The sequence below is a fragment of the Apis laboriosa genome, unplaced genomic scaffold (assembly GCF_014066325.1).
Source record: "Apis laboriosa isolate Shangri-la unplaced genomic scaffold, ASM1406632v1 scaffold202_cov151, whole genome shotgun sequence".
NCBI classification, from domain to species: domain Eukaryota; kingdom Metazoa; phylum Arthropoda; class Insecta; order Hymenoptera; family Apidae; genus Apis; species Apis laboriosa.
Window position 1 is genome coordinate 615,479 of NW_025222291.1, and position 22,303 is coordinate 637,781.

The 22,303-nt window shown below is 32.0% G+C and overlaps 2 protein-coding genes across 2 annotated transcripts in view; one reads left to right on the top strand and one right to left on the bottom strand.

The window, feature by feature from the left end:
* LOC122712575 (microtubule-associated protein Jupiter) overlaps positions 1–16,785 on the top strand; it is a 28,573-nt gene extending 11,788 nt beyond the window's left edge. Inside the window, exons 2-5 of the mRNA XM_043932341.1 lie at positions 8,498–8,898; positions 10,000–10,023; positions 11,586–11,672; positions 14,215–16,785. Of these exons, the coding sequence (XP_043788276.1) occupies positions 8,498–8,898; positions 10,000–10,023; positions 11,586–11,672; positions 14,215–14,390 (688 nt within the window). The 3' untranslated portion in view covers positions 14,391–16,785. The remainder of the gene's footprint in view (positions 1–8,497; positions 8,899–9,999; positions 10,024–11,585; positions 11,673–14,214) is intronic.
* Positions 16,786–16,854: 69 nt separating this feature from the next.
* Positions 16,855–22,261, bottom strand: LOC122712574 (probable DNA mismatch repair protein Msh6). Its single transcript, XM_043932340.1, has 21 exons — positions 22,061–22,261; positions 21,611–21,781; positions 21,455–21,546; positions 21,306–21,374; positions 21,028–21,225; positions 20,760–20,894; positions 20,559–20,694; positions 20,204–20,484; positions 19,975–20,100; positions 19,814–19,895; positions 19,554–19,741; positions 19,399–19,493; positions 19,186–19,341; positions 18,941–19,098; positions 18,788–18,876; positions 18,431–18,721; positions 18,146–18,361; positions 17,892–18,071; positions 17,654–17,831; positions 17,429–17,580; positions 16,855–17,286 (listed from the first exon to the last, which is right to left on the bottom strand). Exons 1-21 carry the CDS (start codon positions 22,194–22,196, stop codon positions 17,029–17,031), a joined length of 3,387 nt encoding a protein of 1,128 aa, XP_043788275.1. The 5' UTR covers positions 22,197–22,261; the 3' UTR covers positions 16,855–17,028.
* Positions 22,262–22,303: the final 42 nt, after the last annotated feature.

Below are 22,303 nucleotides of genomic sequence, written 5' to 3' on the forward strand. Positions count from 1 at the left end.
GTCGTTTAGATGGAGGAAAGGAATAGGCATTGTATTTAAATGACTCGATGATTTGGAAACAGAAAGGAATATCATCGAAGTTATGAAGAATTGTTTGGATCGAGTCATAGATCAAATCATCGCTAATCATCATTAGTCGGGGCAGGAAACTGCAATTATCTTAAGATTAATGTTTCTTAAAATTCTATAGAAGAAAGGCAAAGAATACAAAGTAGAATTATTATAGTAAATTGTATTCCCAATTCAATTTAACATATCTTTTTTTTTTTTCAAATAATTATTATTTTAAAATTGCGTGACAATAATTTCCAACGAGATTAATTATTATTTTATAATCAATATATTCTTCAATATATTCTTCTTTATAATATAAAAATATAAATTTCCATAAATATCCACACTATATAATAATAACAACAAAAGATTGACGTACAAAAGATAATTTGCAAAGAAGAGCTTTGTCATCCTCTTCTCCCTCTTCCATATATTATTAAATTCAAAAAAGATTCTCAGACCATTTTCAAACGAAATGCTTAATTAGATTCTACGACACGACAAATTTCATTATTGCTTCTTCAGAATGTAGCATAAAACATATTTTCCAAATCCAAACTCTTACTTCTTTAAAGATAAATAGAAATCGATGATTGTCTCTCTTATTCTCGCATCCAACGGCTGCGAGAAACTGAGAGAAATCTCCGAGAAGGTGGATCTTTTTTTCCTCTTTTTCTTTTGCGGAATACGAAAGATAATTTATTCGACGTGGCGTTTCAAGGTGTCGAAGAAACACAAGCCTACTCGTAATTTCCTCACCTCCGACGCAGCCTTCCTTCCCTCGGACTTGTCTACACGCCAACGCACGCGTTACAACTATTAGGAATCGAATCGAAAGCTGTCCGGCTGATCGCAGTGTTGCGGCTGCGTGTTCGAGTAATCGCGCCTCGATGGAACTTCCTGAATCGTGGTTCAAAAACCATGACCCCTCCTAATTGAAACGAATCGAAGGGAATCGTGGGCAAGCATCTTGGAAGCGTGCTGCCAGAGGTGATCTATGATCTGTGCACGGTTGAAAGATGGACAGGAGGAAGAAGGATGAACGGGATTGAACGGGAAGGATCGAGATTAAATTATCCTTGATTTCGAGATTTCACTTCCTTGTCGCGTGATTATTCTAGATTTAAATAATAAAACGCGAAAGATAGTTAAATACCAATCATTTCTTTTCTTAAAAATCACTCCATATATGTATATACGCTTTTTCTAAAAAACAAAATTACCATTGATCTCGATGGCATAGCGTAATTTGTTCGTGAGATATATACGTAAGATCCATTTTTTTTCTTAAAAATCACTCCATATATACGTTTTTTGTAAAACTTTTGTAAGCTTCTGTAAAAAAACAAAATTACCATTGATCTCGATGGCATAGTAATTGTTCGTGAGGGTATACACGTAAGATCACTGTCCATTTTTTTCTTAAAAATCACTCCATATATGTATATACGTTTTTTCTAAAAAACAAAATTACCATTGATCTCGATGGCATAGTAATTGTTCGTGAGGATATATACATAAGATTATTGTCCATTTTTTTCTTAAAAATCACTCCATATATGTATGTACGCTTTTTCTAAAAAACAAAATTGATCTCGATGGCATAGTAATTGTTCGTGAGAGTATACACGTAAGATCATTGTTCATTTTATTCTTAAAAATCACTCCATATATATATATACGCTTTTTTTAAAAAACAAAATTATCATTGATCTCGATGGCATAGTAATTGTTCGTGAGGGTATATACGTAAGATCACTGTCCACTTTTTTCTTAAAAATCACTCCATATAAGTATATACGCTTTTTCTAAAAAACAAAATTATCATTGATCTCGATGGCATAGTAATTGTTCGTGAGGGTATATACGTAAGATCACTGTCCATTTTTTTCTTAAAAATCACTCCATATATGTATATACGCTTTTTCTAAAAAACAAAATTGATCTCGATGGCATAGTAATTGTTCGTGAGGGTATATACGTAAAGATCACTGTCCATTTATAGCGACATTCTGGCGACCAGTTTTCTAAAAGCGAAGCGTGAAAAGAAGTTTTCACGCTTGGTTGTAAATATTTAGCGAAACGTGAAATCGAGGAAGTATCGGTGTACGTAAAGGCTGGGTGTAATTAAACGTCGAAACAATGACCATTGTCCGAAACGCGATAAAGATTGGCCACAATGCCGCTCCTTGTTATCGGCATCCTCGATATTCCAGGACCTCACACGAAGTTGCCAGCAGCGAAGACGAGTGCTCGAGCGTGACTCCTTGCTGCACCCACAAAAACGTTCCATTTTACACGCGCGAGCCACCCCCTCTCTCCTCCTCGCCGTTTCATCTTCCGTGTTCGAAGTCTCTCGCCGTTTCCGTTTCTTCTTCTTCCGCGTGGATGCACGTGAAATGTATATTTTAAAAATAAGGGTTAAATTATTACGATGTTTTTAAGTTAATCGATTTCATCCTACATGTCTACGATATTAATGAATATTTTCCTCAAACGTGTATATCATTAAAATATATACTTTCAATGGGAAATCTATTATTATATATCGAGAAGCCAGAAGCCTCTCTCTTGTATTGGGCGATAAGGGATGATGTTACGAGTAATGGATGAGATCGAAGCTCGATGTTCGAAGCGTGAAAGCAGAATAACGATCGACGATAATATCTCGCCTCGGAAATGGAAGATCATGGTACGCCCTGCATTTTTCCCCGCATAATTTCGATCGTGACACCACCAGGATACAGGATAATACGTTCTCACGAGGATAACGCCGGTTGGTTCTCAAGATCAAGATCATCGTACGTTCGATCGACCTAGAAACCCAATCCTTGTTATTCCTCGGTAGATTTAATATTCTTTTTCTTTCTTTCTTTCTTTCTTTCTTCTTCTTCTTCTTTTTCTTTTTTTTTTTTTTAACAACGTCGCGTGATCGATCGATCGAATCGCTTTTTACTCGACGATTCCTCCGCGACAGAGCCGGATATACCGTGACAAGAGGACGTCGAATGTCGAGGGTGACGTCGCGGAAGATGGCACCGGTTATCCTCCTTTTTCTTCGTTATTGCCTCGAATAAATTCCGTGCCAGTCACCGTTCGAAATTGGATTATACTCGGACAAGTTGGATGTTTTTTTTTTTTTTTTTTTTCCGTTTCGAATCCTTCGAGTTGGTGCAATTATCGAGATAAGCAAGAAAGTTCTTTTAAGACACTAATCGATAATAGGGAACACGAGGTTTTGGAAAGATGAAAAATTCTTCTTCTTCTTCTTCTTTTCCAAAGACGAGGAATTTAGGTTTAATTTCTCAAATTAAAAAATAATTCCAACCACTTTAAGCTACTTTAAACTGCTGCATCAAACCGATTAATCTCGTTCGGGAGATCACAACACGTTAATAAGAATATTTCTAGGGCAAAGCATTCTCTCGCCCACGCAGAGCTTGATTCACGTCGAATATTACACACATTCTCGCGAGCTTTAATTCCGTTCATCCGAGTTTACGACTCGCGGAGTAGATGATGGCCCTTGCGTCCCATTTTCTAGATTCCTCTGATTACGTCGTACGTGAGACGTTCAGCGGGATGATGGACGATCCCTTTTAACGACTATCAAGGATTCATTCCTTCGATTAGTTTTGTCCCATTTTGTCCCACGATCACCGAGAGAACGTGATCGATCGTGCAACTTTCGAGGATGATGAAACGAAAATATTGGATCTGTGGGAGAGCGAACGTCAATGTTTTTTCGATAGTTGAATCGATTTGTTGGAAAATCCTTTTTTATATTATTTTCCTCACATCGAGGAAAACGGAGATATACAATTCTCTATATTTAACCCTTTGCACCATGAGATCATCTTTGGTCAATCGTTTTAATTTTCTCGGGACAAAACAAAAATTACGCAGTGCAAAGTGTTATTAATAACTTTGCTGAAATTTCTAGCAGACACACTCTAGTTTTATTCTAATTAAGAAAATTATCAGCGGGAGATCGTTGCCCAATGATTTATTATTCCGGATCTGTGGTGGAAAAATCCGGCAACCTGATTATGCCACTACGTTACACGAAAAAAAAAAAAAAAAAAAGAAAAAAAAGAAAACTTTTGAAGAGAGTGGATCGTATTTCCTCTTTAATGACGTTCACCAACGAGCATTAGCATAGTTCGCATCACGAGCATGTCGAGTCATTGTAACAGATGATTATTATTTTCGAAAGCGTCCTGGTCCACTTTTCACGCGGTTTCTTCAGGAATTTCTGTGTCCATCACTCGGCTTTTAATGCGTCGAAAAGAAATTTCACGGTTGGAATTGGATGAACCTCTTAGAAATCGAACGACTTCTTCACTGGGAAGAAAGAAGTGTCATATTCGTGTCATAAATCTTCAATAATATTATCCTTCTACATATTTTCTCCCGTATATATAGATTTTTAACAAAACGATCGATGCGATCGATGTAAATTTGAAGAATGTAATTTAAAAAGTGATCGAAAGAAAAATTATTCAAAAGAGAAACAGAAAGAAAAAAAAAAAAATAAAACGCGAGATTCAGAAATCTCAGTTTCTAAAATGTTGGTCAATCACTTGAGAAAACCACTTATCCTCAATATCTCGTTTCGTGAATTGCGGTGAAACTTCCCGTCATGATTACTCGCAGCGACGACAAATCATCGATTTTTATTACTATTAAATTAGTATTTATTGATACTGCGTAGATAAAAGTTGCTCTCCTGATGGGATTCCGTACGATAGGAATTTGCACGATGGGCAACGCGTGCGCAGGGTTCAGCAACCCGTTGGGGTCAGCGGCAACCCACACGGTATAAAATCCTCTCAACGGGGGGAACTAACGTGGTACCGGAAGCGCCCCAACGTTCAACATCTTTTCTTCGCGAGAAAGTCTCTGAGGGAAAAAAAAAAAAAGAATTTTAAATTAAATTTTCGAAACTTTATTATATAGGACGCGTAATCATCGATACATTACACTGAATTTCTTCATTCATGATATATATATATATATATACGACACGAAGGAGAAATTGGCAAGAGAATATTTATATCTTAATTCCTAATATTTTTCTTTTCTGGATGTAATTTTCTTGTAATATCGAGGATGTAATATCTTGTAATATTGAAAAGTAATAGCGTAGATCCCTTTCGTCCAAAGGTTAAAATAGTTTCGACGTTACCCTAATCATTGATATATTAAACGCTTCAATTCAACATGTCAATCCTTAAATTGGACTCGATGACATGCAACGTGATGCAACACGAAGTAAACAATTACCAGGACATTTAAACTAGACCATACTAGATTTATCGGGATGAGAAGCATTCGGATATAAATTAATTTTATACATCGAAAATTTTTCGATAAATCCAAATCCATTTCGATCCACGAATTCAAGATGCATTTCTCTTCGATCCACTCTTCTAAATACGAAATTTATACCAAATATCTTCAAAATTCATCGTATTTAAAAATACGTCTCTCCACTCCTTTCCAAACAAACAATTTTCACCCCTATCGATAATCTCATTACACCATCATCCGTCTTTGCGAATCGTCCAAAGATCCAAAAAAAAAAGAAATCTAATCTCCAATCTAGCCTGTTAAACGCGGCACAGGTAAGATTAAACGTCATTAACCGATTTAAAACCGATCGAATGCGTCTTCGTCTTCGTTTAAAACCGCCAGTTTCCCGATCATCGTGGATGAAAATGCATGCGCGTAAAACAGGTTGACTCGTTGAACGGACAGAGAGAGAGAGGATCCGACGATATCTGCGACGAAAAGAAGAGGGCAGAGGCGTACGTTCGTCCAACGTATTTCCCGCCGCGCCCATCCTGTCCCTCCCCCCCCAGAGGATTCCTTTCCTTCCTACGGCCGATTGATTATCCTCGTTATTATTTGCTCTCCCGTCTCTCCACGGTTTCGTTGCGGACGTGTGGGCTCTTTCTCTCTCTCTCGAGAGAGAAAATGGCGTATCTCGGACGCTTCCAAAGACCGGACGCGGCGACATCATCGAAGGGGGATCATCAATCGTCCACGTCCCCCCGGCACGTGGATCTTTGCCTTCTTTTTCTTTTTTACTCTTTCCTTTTTCCTCTCCTCGATACGATTCAGGAAGAAATGGAAAGGGGACGATAAATTTTGTTCTCTCTATGCTTCTTATTCGTGTTAGACAGAGAGGTAGAGAGAATACCGGTTTCCGATTCCGTGTGGGTTAATTTAACAACTATTGGAGACTTCATTATGAGATTAATTATCGCTTATATACTTGTTGCGTTCTGTTTAGATGGAATATTTAGTGTCGATCTGTAAAGAAGTGATATAATTCGATGATATTATGTTGATATTGGATCATAGATGTATTATTCGTAAAAGTGTGAACGTGAACTTTTGGATTACAATCTCTGTTTAAAACTTTTATAATTCTTCCTTTACAAAAATACTTGACTATACAGCCAAATTAAAACTCCTCGTAGGAATCGAATTATGGAAAAAGTTAAAAACGATGATTAATTAGAAGTAATTTCTGTTTTATCGAATCGTTTTAATAAAAATTGGACGACACCCACGCCCCCCCCCCCCCGAATTTCGAGCGTTAAACGGGCCATAAACGTGAACCATAGCGTGTGTTGTACGGCGAATAAGCGAAGAGAGAGAGAGAGAGAGAGAAGAACATGCATTTCCATCAAACAGCGTCGTTCAATTATCCGAGACAGTGTAACGAGGAAGCGTTGATTTATCGCCAAGTCGATGAAACACTCGCTATGATACGGCCGTTTGACGAAGGTAGCGAGATAGAGAGAGATGCTTTTGGTGTTGCGCCCTTAATTAGAGTGGAACGATTACAATCGATCGAAGTTTAACGAGTTTTTGCGTATCGATACACGGCCGATAGAACGAATGCGTGTTCGAGAGGAACGTTAATTGAACGTAATTAGAAAATCTACTACACGAGTGAGGAGGGATTGGGGAGCGTAAACATGATAAAGATGGGGGTGGACGACTTAGGAGTGGCGTCCTCGAATTTATAAATTATATCACAGTCGAGTCGAGCCGGAAGATTATAGGAGAACGAGGAATTGAGATGAAGAAATTGGGAGGTTTAATTATAAATGGATTATTATTGGATATTGTGTGTTATATTCCACTTCGAGCCGATCAATTGGTTGGATAGTTATATATTCATACATCATGTAACAGGATATAACAGTCTTTGTTTTAAGCGAAACTATATCGTATCGAGTTTCTATTTTCAATGATTTTCAATGATAAGTATTAACATTCGTATGAAAATAATTCATCTATCGTCATTTAGGATAGCACAATAGTTCGCAACAAAAATCATAGTACGAAATGATGACGTAAATAACATCGTGCTGTCGTATCGATCAACAAGGATTATTCTTCGTCCTGCCTGAATCGATCCAAGATTCGTCATTGGAAACGTGTTCCAATAGTTCTTTGCCCCAACTGTCAGCTTTCGAAAGCGATTATCTCTGTCTATCTCTATTGAAAAAAAAAAAAAAAGAAATTAGAATAAAAAAAAATCGTCACGCACGAACGATTCCCTCGTTAATTGAACCGTTCTGCTAATGAAGGCCTGCTTTTAAAACTATCGCTCCCCCATCGTTCGTAGAAAAGAGAATGGATCCCATACTTTTAATTGCTCCTGTTCTGACGAAGTCTGGCCCCTTCCCCCTCTCCCTTCCCCTTCATCTCTCGTCACTGCTCTTCTCTCTTTCCTCCCCCTCCTTCCTTTCCCACTTTGTCCGCTCGGCCACGAAGCGAGCACGCGACAAAGCGCGTGCCACGCATCAAGCGCGAGACCCTCGTTACGTTGAAATCAGCGCAGATTTATCGAGCAAATTGGATCGAGTCCTTCCGTCGTGGGGGCCGAGCCGTGTTCTGTTCCCATGTTGGCGGCCGCCAACGCCGATCGAGAACAATGGTTCTCAACCCTTCTTTTCGCATCGAAAGTGGCTGACTCGACGGGGCTATGACTAAGGAGTGGTCTCACGGTACACCGTGTATTACACACGATGCAGTTTCGCGTGCACTTAAGAGGCGTGGATCGAGGAAAAAGGGGTTGAGATTGCCCTTTGTCGTCAAAGAATTTGACGTCTTCACCCAGATCCTCTGTACGGAGATCGAGATTAAAATTGTAGGTTTTAAGGCCGTTCTTTTTTGTTCATTTTATGCGAGTTCTTTTAAGGCAAAACACTTTTTGGAACGCTACTTTTTTTCCCCCAAATTTCTTTCGTATTTTTCGATTGTCTAAGAAAGTTTTGAAAAAAGTGGTAATATAGATAATAAATCCCAAGGATCCAATAAAAAAATCCAAGAACCAATAAAAAAAAAAAAAGAAAATTATCGCCTCACGAAACTACATTTATAAATCTCTAACGATACCTCCATTGTTCCATTGTTTCAGGGTGTTGAAACCCCCTGGTGGCGGAAGCAGCGACATTTTCGGCGCGGCGCCCGAAGAGACTAGCCCCCGCCGCGTGAAGAACCACAACCAATCGCAGCTGGGCTCCGCTTTGTTCGGCGATACACCGAACAACAGCAACAGCAACGAAACGCCGCGCAACAAGCCCGGTAATGATTCATACAATCGCCTGTTTGGCCCTCCCGATGCCCCACCCACCACCCCAAACGCGAAAAATCACATGCGCAGCAATATCTCCCTCAGCGGGGAGTCGATGTCCTCGTCGGTGTCATCAGGCGCCGCAACGTCGCCCGCGAAGAGCACCGGAAGCTCGGACTCGATCGCGGGCGTTCTCAACGGATACGCGGCCAGCAATGGCAACAATATGACCAACGATGTCACAGGTAAGGGTGTAAATTCTCCTTCCTTTCAACGCATCCAACAACCGCCCATTCCTCCCCTTCCCCATCTATGTATCACGAAAAAAAGGATATACTGCCTATCTGGTCAGGTGAACTGGTGTACGGTGCGAGCGCGAGGGAACGCGGCTACGAGTCACACTACTAGAATACTTCGCTAATTACACAGTGGCGATTATTAGATCTTCGCTCGGTAAAATTGATCATTTGTCCAAAATGAATTGAACGTTCGAACGTCGAGGCTTATTTCAACTCGAGACATTTATGAAACATTTTATTTTATCATTTTATTTTATTTACTTTAAACGAAACGTTTTATAAAATATATATTATCTATTTTTGAGATTTTTAAATCTTAGAATCTTGGGCTTGATTGTGATAGGATTGAATCTGTAATTTGAAACGATTGAAATAGGTTAAGTTATAATATGATTGGTTTTAATCAAGTGGTGGATGATAGGGATAACTCTCACGATCAATTTATTTTGGACGAACGATAATTGAATCGTACGCGATTATCAACACATGGTAAAAATGGAACGAATCTTTTTTTTTCTTTTTCAAGCGGCTTGATATGAAAGTTCTTTTTTTTTTTTAAGTTTTTTCACGCCTTTTGATCGCGATTCTCTGTTGGTATCGAAGCTTTTTTTCAATGACAATTTATTTATTTTTTCTTTTTTTTTTACAAATCACTCGCGCGTATTCGATGACACTTGAATGATAATTTCAAATTGGTTTTATTGATTTTTTATCGCTGCTCTTGCAATCGCTCGAATTGCAATATATAAACTCGCACTGTATTCGAGCTACCTTGAAATATGTGTCTGTGTGTCGCAGGCTCTTATTCAGATTATGCACTACGTCGATTGATCGATTTTTTTCTAAGATTCGTTTTCAAATTAGGACAACTTTTCTTTGCTTCTATTGCAAATAACACAACGAAAAAGAATATAGAGTGAAAAATTTTATTGATCTTTTTATTGTGGAGCTAGCGAGACACTAACGAACGTTTATTATTTTTTTCTTATTTTCTGTGACTAATCTATGGCTTTTATCAAGTCATCCTCTTGAATTATTCGCAAGCAGCTTTTAGGAGAATCAAACGATTTCGTAAGTGTGTAAAAAATACACATTCAAGTAGATGACACGACACTTATTCTTACACGTTATTTTTTTTTTTTTTAATTACGGATAATCGCGTTTCGTTTCGGGAAATGTTATCTTCAACTTGATTTACATTATCGATCGAGTTGCAAGCATACGCGCGAATTTTGATTCTGAATTATGATTCGATATTCTTGTTTCTAATATTTTAATATTATTAAAAGATTGAAAAATTATAAAAAAATACGTAAAAAGATTTTGAAATAAAAGCAAAAAATATAAATAAATTATTGTTTTTTTCTATATTTAGTAATATTCCATTAACATTTCAGAGAAAAATTGTTATCAAGAGAATTTCAACATTTAATGCAACGATTATAATTAATAATAATGCAAATCAAGTTTCCAAATTCGCATAAAGATGAGTATATCGGCTAGAATTTTACTTTTTAGAATTTTATTTAGCGTCATTAGGTTTTGATTCTTCCCTTTTTCTTTTCTTTTCGATGTAGAAACTCGTAGAAATTTCGGAAACGTTTCTTAAGGTACATATCATTGATCGATTTCTCGATCAATATTTTTTAACGACTATAAAGCCTGCTACGAAACTAGAAACACATATTTTAAGTTAGTCGCGCCATTTTCAATTCTTTTCTCGTTAAGTTAATAAACATTTGCTCCGCTTGCGACATATAATCAATTCGATTTATTTAATTATTTAACGATCGATTGAAAAGCATGGATTTCTTTTTTATAATATTCTTGTCATAAAAATTGTTCTATAGCCAAAGAAATAATTCGAATTATATTTTTTTTTTAATTTTTTTTTTTTTTTTTACGATCGCTCATCGATCGTTCACGAACTTTATTTGTATAATTTCATCACGACTCATTGCTTGGATTTCACACGTGTGGCATTCTTACTTATTAAAAGATTGAAAACAGTAATTTTTCTTTCTATTTAATCTCCGTATTTTGTTTTTCTTGTAATTTCCTTGTAATTTGTTTGTTTCTTTGCTTTTGCTTGCTTTATTTCACATAAAACGTAGTATTAATAACATTCTTTTGGTTTCTTTCTTATTTTCGTACTCGTTCCTCTTCGCACGGATCAATTCAAGATATTATCATCATTATTTCAATAGTATTTTAATATCTAGTTTCAAAACATTGACACTTTAGATACTCAATCATAAAATTTCAAAAAGTCAAAAATACAAAGAGTTTAAAAAATTTAAAAATTCAGAAATTAAATGGTTCAGAATTTAGAAATTTTCAAATCCAAAAATTCAAGATATTTGAAAATCAAAAAAAACTAATTATTTTACCTTCCATCTTGCAAATTATTCCTTCGAGAAACGAATATCTTCCATTCATCCGTGCGAATAGTCGCGCGCACTAACACTTAGACACGATTGGGTGACGGTTATGTGGGTTTTGCTACCTGTGTGTCGGTGCATGGGGGTGGTGGTGATGGTGGTGATGATGAAATTCTGGCGCGTGTCGCTTTGCGTGCACCGGCTGTGAAACTGTCATCCTCTACGCCTTCCTACCCGCTCGAACCCTGGCAGGTGGATCGTCCTGCTTAATGCGCAACCCGGTCACCGGAGACGGAGTTGATGTAACGCCTATAAGGCGCAGCACACGAAGGTGTCGAGGTAACGTTTATCCATTCTTCTTTTTTATCTCTCTCTTTCTTTTTTCAATTTTACTTTATATTTGTTTCTTTCAAAATAATCAGATCTTTTGATCATTTTTGACGATGCATTTTTTTCGTACACTCCGATTATTCGTTCCATCCTCTTTTCCGAGAAAACACCACTTCATTTGATTAGTTTTCCATCGAACAATAACAGAAGAAAAGATCATATAAACGTCGTCCAAGGCTATCAAAGGATCACTGTTTTTAGATTTATTTAGAAACAAAGGAAAGTTACTAAAGAATATTACTAGTTACTAAAGAAATACAGGGGAAAGTTACTAAAGAAATATAGGGGAAAGTTACTAAAGAAACATAGGGGAAAGTTACTAAAGGATTATAGGAATTTTTTATTTGAAACAAAAATAATAATGAAATCAAAATATTCAATTATTTTATCCTTTTAACATAAGAAACAATTAAAATAAAAATTTCTTTAGAATAAAAATTTATTTCATAACATCTGTATTCAATAACATCTGTAATTGTAAATACAGATGTGTATATAATATAGTATTATTTACAAATTGAATGAAATTTATTCCTATGGTAAAACATAGAATATATATAGGATTAATAGGTTATGTTTGGAAAAAAGTGGAATTGATTTATTGATTTGGGAAGAATTCATATGAATATTTGTGTTTATATATACTTGAATCGTGAATCGATACGATATCGATATTTGATTGTTTAGGAAAATGAATCAATTCAAAATCATGATAATTCAATTAAATCAAATTTATTGATAAATTCTTTTTCATATGAGTTATCCTTTTATGGTTTTGGACATTATGGAGAAAGAGAGAAGATATAAATTTAATTCTTTATTAATCGATTTCAACTTTCACTGTTTTATCATTTCTTTTCCTTATATAGCCTTCTTCGATATACAATTTGTGTAGTCATTGTTGAACATTGAAATGTATTTATAATATATCTTTATGTATTTCTTTTCTTTACAGTGTATTTTTTGTGTGTGTATATATATATGTTATTAATTTCAGAATTAAAATAATGACTAATTTTAGTGTTTAACTACTTGATTTATTTTATTTGTAATTTTTGTTTTTCAAAAGTCTATAAAATATAATCTTAAATCTAAATGAAAGGTAATCGATAATTTAAAAGAAAAAAGAATATGAAATATTTCTATCTTGATTAATCTCCAAAATTACTTGCCATCTAAAATTAAAATTTATTATTGCTTGTACGCATATTTATGTTATATATATTTCCATGTCCTAGATTTGCTTGAATTCATTTTGAAAAATATTTGTATTTAAAAATAAAAATAAATAAATAAATATAATGAATTCGAGCAATTCTTTAAAAAATTCCTATAAATCAACATTGACACAAACAAAATAATTTATAATATAGTACGGTAAGTTCGTATTCTATGTAGTAGACGATTACACGTTCCTTGTTTTGCATAATATAAGTCCTTCAAAGTAGATTTTACGAATATTTTATATCTGATCGTTCTTTATCAATGCATCGAAAACGATTGGTTGTTCTTTACGTTTTACGCTTAATTGCCTGTCGAGTAAATTACCTGTGTGTCCCTGTCCCCCTTTCACGGGTGTGTACGGGAGATATAGAAAAAAAATCACGAAGGGAGAGTGCCAGCATGTGGATTTCGCGTGAAATTTCGATTTCCCTATCGATGTTATATCACCACATGGATATCAGGTGTATAAAAAAAACGCAATTATATATCACTATAATCTGGTCAATATTTTTTTCTCTTTCGTTTTATTTGTTTAAATATAATACAATAATTTTTTATACTCCTGATATGAAATTATTGCATGTAACCAGTTTAAAATCAATTTTATTACAACAAATAGAGAAATCATAACAACGAGAAAAAGTAAAAAAATCTAAAATTTTAATGTTGTAGATATTTAGTTAAAAATAATTAAGATATTCAAATGTAAAGTGATTTTTTGTAAAAACATTTTGATGTTTCGAAATTATTATACAAAAGTTAATAATGTAGGACAAAAAAAGAATTTTCCTAAGGTTTTTCATTCAAAATTTATGTAAACTATAGAGATAATGAAGATAATATTTTGAACAATCAATTTTCAATAAATTTTAATGGTACTGCATAGAATTCTTTACAAAGAAAAAACCTATTTACATTTGAAAATCTCTATTTTAATCACAGAATTAAATTTCAACCAAATTATATTAATTCAATTATATTAAATCACAAAATCACCAAATCTTCGTTATAATAGATCCATAGAGAAATAATCCACGAATATTAGAGCAAAAACTTTCAATTAATCATTAAATAATATTACGCGATTCCTATATACACTTTCACAGTTTATAAATTTTTCGATTTATTGGATTCGATTCGATTAGTCCTAGTCGAAACAAATATCATCCAAAACCAAATAACAAAATTTGTATAAAAATGAGAAATATCGAATCCATATTTTATATCCTAGAATGTTTATTGACAGATGAAAAAATATTCTTCACAGATGGTAATCCGGTAACCGGAATTGGTTATGGAGAATCACAAAACAACGGACCAGCTGTCCAAAATGGAACGACTAGCTCGAATTCCAGCGAGAAATCGAACGATACATCGCCAGCAGCAAAAGTTCCGGCACGTACACGCGTGCCACCTGGTGGATATTCATCTGGACTGTGGTAAAAATCTGTGGCCTCTTGGACAACCGCTAATCGGCATTTTCCTTTCGATTGGCGTCGTAAACCCTTCCAGTATTGGTAAATTTGAAGAAAATCGGATCTTCATTAATATCACTTCAAGAATATTGCTGTGAATTGGTTGATCCCTTGTTTCGATAAAGAAAAGGAAGGAAAACTGATTGTACGAATTCTTTCGAATGATGAATTGTATTCCTCTGATTTATATTATTCATATGCGACGATAGATAGATGTGTCATGTTGATCTTTGTAGTTAAATTCGTTTCAATATTAATTATGGTTCGTGATTTATATTGTTCGTTCGAAGTACGAATGAGTTTTTATATTACGTAGATTGAAAAGAAGTGAAAATTTAAAGATTATATGGTATAAATACGAGTTATTCAGGTTTGTATTGTATTCTAAATTTATATTCCAAAAATCGTATCTTATTTGGATTTATTCATAAGTTAATTTACATTCGTTATTTTTTATATTCGACTATTTTCGTTTTATGTTCTAGATTTTCCTCTCTGAATTATCATTGAGGTTAGTTAACGATGTTCGTCTTTTATTTATTTATTTTTCTTTCGCGTTTTTTTTTTTATTGATCTTTCTGTTCAATTGAAAGAAATCGATTTTTATGATGGCTAAATAATATTCTTTCGTTAAGTTAGACATTTCACTGGAAGGGTTAATGCAAGAAGACAGAGAAAGTAAACTGAAAAGAGCAAACTGTCATCTTTGTGACAATTCTTAGGTCCTAATTGCCGAAATGAATAGAATAGTTGTTCGGTTTTCACTATAAAAAAAAGAAAAAAAAGGAGAAAAATAAAAATAAATACGTCATTCCTTTTCTCTTCTAAAAATCCCCATTTTCACGATTTTTTTTGTAAGCGCATAATTTTATTCAGGGAAAACTAAAAATTGTCCATGTTTTTTGAATCATAAAAGATAAAAAAAAAATTTTGAAGAAGGATGTAAGATAGTTTTTCTCGAATATACTTTGTTTTCGAGAGAATTTTTGCCTCTCTACCCCTTTCCAATGTCCGGCTGTTCTCTTTTGAACTGCACCTTTCTATAATATTCCAGAGATCATGTTATCCTAAGGTATCGATATTCTTTGAACCGTTAATCCTACATTGATAAGAGAATAACGAGAACAGAGAGAGAAAGAAAGAAAGAGAAAAAAAGAGTGAAAGAGGAAAAAAGTATGGAATATATTATAAAAGGAGAGAGAAAGACACAAAAGACGAATAAAAATGATTTTTTTCTTTCTTTTTTTTCACAATGGAGTTTTTCGAAATATAAAAATTGTGAAGGATGTAGAAAGGGAAAGAAAAAATAGATCGATTGAAAAATGAATCCTGCCAAATTTTGAAAGGTAAAAATTTAGAAGTGAGCGCCATGAAAATCATGTTTTTTTAAATTGATAGACTGTTGTCGATTGATTTTTTCTTCGGATAAATAAATCAAATCGTAACTTGTTTGATGATGAATAGCGAAAAATTAATGAAGAGAAAAAAAAGGTACGAACGTCCAGAATGAAATAGAGAGATAGATCGTGATTAACTTGAATATAATAAGGAATAATTATAAAATTAGAAAACGTTCGATAAAACCTCTTGGAATTGTATATTAGAAGTAGGCATGTATTATTCGAAAGAAGAAAAAAAAATAACAACCATAATAATAATAATAATAATATTAATAATAATAATAATATTAATAATGATAATAAAAATACATCATATATAACCCATTAAAAAAAATATGGTCAAGTGCTTTCTTAATTTTTGTGCCTTTTTAATAATCGTATCTAGTTTTTTCTTCTGCATGAACGCCATTTGTATAATTTTATAGAGAGCACAGTTCCTTTTTTTCTGTTGATTGTTTTAAGTTTTTTCATTCATTCGATAAAAAAAAAAAAAAAAAAAAAAAACAGAAAAATGACTTTCAGGCATCGAAGCGTAATAATCATGAAAATAATATTAGTAGCAAATTTACTATTTACACAAATAATCATCCTTAATCAATATACATAAAGGATTAGGTTTAATTCTATTTATCGCTGTAATACTTACTCTTTTTGAAACAAAGATTCAACGTAATTCTATCAGATGAAATAATTAATAATCATTCATTTTTTATAGTTGTTCGCTATTTGCTTCTTTGTTATTTCACAATAATGTAAGGAATTGTATTTATTATTTCATAATAAGATTCGTGCACACGATTTCTCTTATACTCGAAATAAAAAAAAGAAAAAGAGAAGAAATAATATTTCTTCATCATTTTGGTGTGAGTAAAAAATTATATTGTTTGTATTGCATCATATTCTCGTCTCATAAGTAGCTCTTTTGTACTCTGGCATTAATTAATAAAATTTTGTAAGCAACAATTGTTTTCTTTTTTTATTTATTATTGTCCCATTCACGTCATAAAAGTAATACTAAGTTTGCATTTATAGAATCTTTTATTATCAAAATATATGATAATATCAAATAAAAAAAATGGTAAGCTATAACAAACCATAATAAATATACATTATGAATACTATATAAAAAATATAATACTGTAGGGTAACTGAAGTTAATTAAACATGCTGATAAATATTTAATATCTACTCATTTTTCACAGTTTTTCACATTGCAGCAATTAGATCCCTTATAGTTGAACCATTCGCTTTACACAAAGTAGTAAAGAAATGTTTTTGATTTGTTTCTTTTTCGAGTTTCTTTGAAATCTCATGTGCTCTACTTGTAATTACAGCTGGAACACCACCTAATCGGGCAGCGTTGAAACCATATGATTTCGGACAAGCTCCTTCGCCGAGTTTGTATAAAAATGTTACTGTTTCTTGGGATACTTTATCTTGTTCCTCATTTTCTACCATGCATGCCTATAAAAAGCAAGATAAATATTTATAAAACTAAAAAATGGAATAAAAAAATTTTTAGAATTAAAACAATACTTCAAAGAAGTTAAAAAAAGAAACAAGAGACAATCAAAAAGAAAAATATATAAGAATTTTTTTCATATACCATATGAGCTAATGTAATTTTCTTATTATTTTTATAATCTTCTACCAAAGAATGATAATGCGTCGAAAATAAAGTACGACAGTTTAATTTTGTAAGTGCATTTACAACTGCAGCAGCAATTGCCGTACCATCATACGTCGATGTACCACGTCCTATTAATATTAAATTAAATTATTTTTTTTAATTAATATAATAATTTCATGATAACTTTAATTAAATTTGTACCTAATTCATCGAGTAATACGAGAGAATATGGTGTAGCATGCTGTAATATTGCAGAAGTTTCGCTTAATTCTACTAAGAATGTACTCTGACCAGCCAAAATATCGTCATTTGCTCCCAATCTCGTGAAAATACGATCTACTAATGTTAAACGACAGGAACTTGCAGGAACATAACTTCCCTATAAAATATAATAATTAGTTTTTTATAGTTTAAAATATTATATGTTATTAAAACATACAATTTGTGCCATTATAGTGAGAAGGGCAACCTGACGCATCAATGTTGATTTACCGCCCATATTTGGTCCAGTGAGAATCATGAAAGAAGCGAAATTTTCAGTTGCTAATAAAGTATCATTTGGTATAAATGTATCTGAAATAATACATGGATGTCGTCCGTCTCGAATATCAATAAATATCTATAAAAGAAAATATTTTTTAACAATTTCTAATATTTTATAATAATTAAATTAATGAAATATGTTAAATTTACCTTTTCATTTGTACCATCATTAATTTCCGGTACACACATATCACCACTGAGAGCGTATTCTGTTAAAGAAATAAGAACATCTAAAACAGACAATTTATAAACTGCCATACTCCACATATCATATTTTTCGCTAAATTGTGCAAATATTCTTCTATTTAAATCCTTCAATACTTTATCTCTATGCTCTTCGGCATTTATTTGTCGATTTAAAAGTTCCTGAAAAAAATATTTTAATCATTTTATTTTATTTGAAAATGTTATATCATTTTTAAAAAAAAGTTAAACCTTTGACTCTGCAGTATAATAACGTTTGTATCCTTTTCTTTGTGATTGAAGTTCAAATCCAGCACCAACTTTTTTCGTTTGAGAATCTGGAATCTCGATCTGATAACGTTTTTTATCCGAACCATGAAACGTGATTTTTACCCCAAAGTGTTTTTTTTGCTTTTCAAGATATTGTTCTGAATCTTTTTTTATTTCCTCAAGTTCCATTAAAACGGAATCATATTCACAATCGACTCCTTTCTTTGGAACAATACAACCTACTTTTTTGGCTTCTTCATGGTCGAATGCAGTCTAAAACGTATATTGCATGCTTGTATTTCAATTAATGGTTAATAATACATAGAAAATATTAATTACCTTAAAATAATCTAAAGATTCTCTTAATGAAGGAAATTCACCATCTGGTTCCACTTTAGTACATTTGCTTATTAAAGTGCTACAGAAATCTAGAAAATAAATAATACGTATAACGATTCTAATTAATTATTGCATATAACATAATATAATTACCTTCAAATAAAGCAATTACTTTTAAGACATCTTCAAAACCATTCAAAGTAGTAATAAAATCTATAATTCTTTTCTTTGAATACGTTTGCCCCTCAAACATGATAGCTCTGCCATCAGGATGATTATTTTGTTTTGCCGGATTTCCTTGAGCATGAATCCTAATATTATAAAATTGTGTACATAAAATATTCACTTATAAATGCAAATACTTTTAATGATCTTTAATTGTTAATAATATAACTCACTTGCTCAATAATCTTTCAAGATCAGGAAGCCCTGCTAATATACTACGAGTAGTTTGTACTATTTCTGAATGATCTATTAATTCTTGTATAGCTTCTTGACGTTCAATTATAACATTTTTTCGGCAAGATGGTCTACAAATCCATTCTCGTAACAATCTACAATTAAATATTCTATTAGATTTTAAAATATTTATATATTTATTTTAAATATACCTTTTTCCAAATGCGGTACAACAACGATCTAGCGTTTTTATAAGAGAACCTTCCCCGAAAATTCTCAAATTATTAATCGTGATAGCATCTAAAACCTAATAATGATAATATTAATAAATTAATGTCATATGTAATTAAATGAAATTCATAATTACCATATTATTTGCAAATTTGGAAGTTTCAAATGTTTTATTTGAAAAATCTGGAGGAACATATGTTTTAAAACGTCCTTGTGCCAATAATTGTTGTTCAAGCAGATATTCTTTAAGTAAATATGCACATCCACCTAAAGCATGTACTGCTAATTCTTTATCTTCAGCAGGGGTTAAACCTAAACTATCATCTAAAAAAATAAAAATGTCAGAAAAACTTTAATTAATTACTTTTATTAAAAAATTATATTAAAAATATTTACTTTTATTAAGAAATGATTGTAAGCCTGTAGGCCATTGAAACTCAGAATCTGATTTTTTAAAATAATCTCCTTCATGAAGATTCTGTAAATTAAAAAAGACTTTTTAAATAAGATTTTAAATAAAATTTTTTAGATATTGCACATAAATATGCTAAACTTACTTTTAATGTAGTCGAAGATGACCAAAATTGAGATTCGCGTAAAAGTGATTCTTTAATACATGCTGCTAAATTATTGTTAAAAATTTGTAACGTTCTTTGAGACAAATTACCACGTTCATAAACAACCTAAAGAATAATAATAAATAAAAATAAATAAATATTTAATAAATTATAAAATATTAATTTAAATAATAGATTTATTTATTTGATTATGAAAACAAATACTTACATGAACTGGAGGATAATGAGCGAGTAAAGTTAATAATCTAGAATTACATCGATCATCTTCAAATTGACCAAGATAAAAATCTCCTATTGTAGTGTCTAAGAAACAAACTCCATAATGAGATATGTTAGAACCAGATGGGCATTTTTCAATCACTGATAATAAATAATTAGAATTCGGTGTAGATGGTTCTATATCTTGTGGAGTGTACACTCTTGTACCTTTAGAAGTTATTTGGCAAATTTCTCTTTTAACTACTTTATCAAATTTTGTTGGTCTAATCACTAAAAACAATATGTATAATTAAATTAAGATTAATAATTATAAATTATATACAATATATTTTATGATATCATACTATTGCTAACGCGTTGTGCCATCATATCTGGATTTTCCGTTTGTTCTACTCTTGCCACTTTGTATCCTCTTTCTATGAGACTCGCTGAGAAACGGCCATATCCAATTTCAGGAAATCCCGAATGTGCAAATTCTCCCTAAAAAATTATAAATAATTAATTTTTTTAAAACTTAAAACTCTCTAAAATAATAAAGAACATACTCTCATATAGGTAAGATGAAGTTCATTAACGCCTATTACAGCATCCATATGATATAATTCATAAAATTTTCCTAGCTTAAAGAAAAGAACACAATCAAAATGTTTACTTTTCAATTCCCACCACTGTCTCATAGCCTGAAAAAAATCATGATATAAAAAATGTTAAATAAAATGAAAAGATAATAAAATAATAAAAAATAATAATTAAATAATAATAAAAAATAATTAAATAATAATAAAATGAAGAATATTTAGTTTCATATCTTACTGGAGTTTGTTGATTTAAAAAATCCAAAGGAACATATAGAGTTTTAGGATCATAATCTGAATCTTTTGGCGATTTTTTATTAATATCTCGTATTTTATTTGGTTGAAGAAAATCATACTTTAAATGTGGCCAAGAATCTATAACATTATTTGAACCTTGGGATTGACTTTGTTGTTGAAGTTTTGATTCTTTTTTATCCTAATTAAGATTTAATAGATTTATTAGATAATGAATATTTAATAATAATAAAATAAAATAATTTATAATTGTTAACTTACTTCTTTGAAATTTTTCTTTGCACCTTTTTGTGGTTTTCTTCCAACAGAATTAATAAGTTTCCGTTTTTTCTAAAAGATAATTAATATTCAGTTATATGAAATTTAAAAAAATATGAAAATTTTTTATCTTTCTATAATTAATTCTTTACCTCTGGAGTTTCTTCTTCACTTGCGGTTGGTGGTTCACTTTCACTAACTCCTTCAGATCCTGAATCTGATTCTTCTGATTCATCATCTAGGTCTAAAATATAATAATAATAATTTATTTTTGAAAAAAATAAGATATGTTCTAACCAAACACAAACCAGGCTTAAATTCATCTCCAGAATCTTCTCCAGATTCTTCATCAGGAATAATTAGTCTTCGTTTTTTTGTTTGAATTGGTTCATTTTCTTCCTTTTCTTCTTCATCATCTTTGTATATTCTTTTTCTATCTTCAAGATTCTTATTTTCTTTCCCTTTACTTGGAATTTTAACTACATATAATATGAAAAATTACATTACTTATATAACAAAATAAAATAACAAATATTTAATATAACATTTACTGTATTGAAGTAAATATAAAATTTTAATCAATATTATTATTTATTTATGTAAATTTTTCCGAAACTTTATAAAATCTAATTTTCTATAAAAACTTCTATTTAATTTCATAATATAAAAATACATGCGGCCCAAAATATATATTTTATCGCATGTTATATTATTATATTAAATAAATTATTTATACATAAATTGTTCTCATAATATACCTTTGTTCAATTGTCCCCTTGCTCTTTTCGGTGTTGTAGGTTTTTCATCAGATATCTGTTTATTATTTGATTGTTTAGGTGTTTTAGGAGTTTTAGGCGATGTAAAATAATTATATAATGTATTCACTTTCGACATATTGTTATAATATTTATATATTGCAAATTCTTTATTTTACTTTCTCAAATTACGTGCCGTTTACGCAAATACAGATCAAAATCCCGGCAAAATTTTAACTTTCCTAA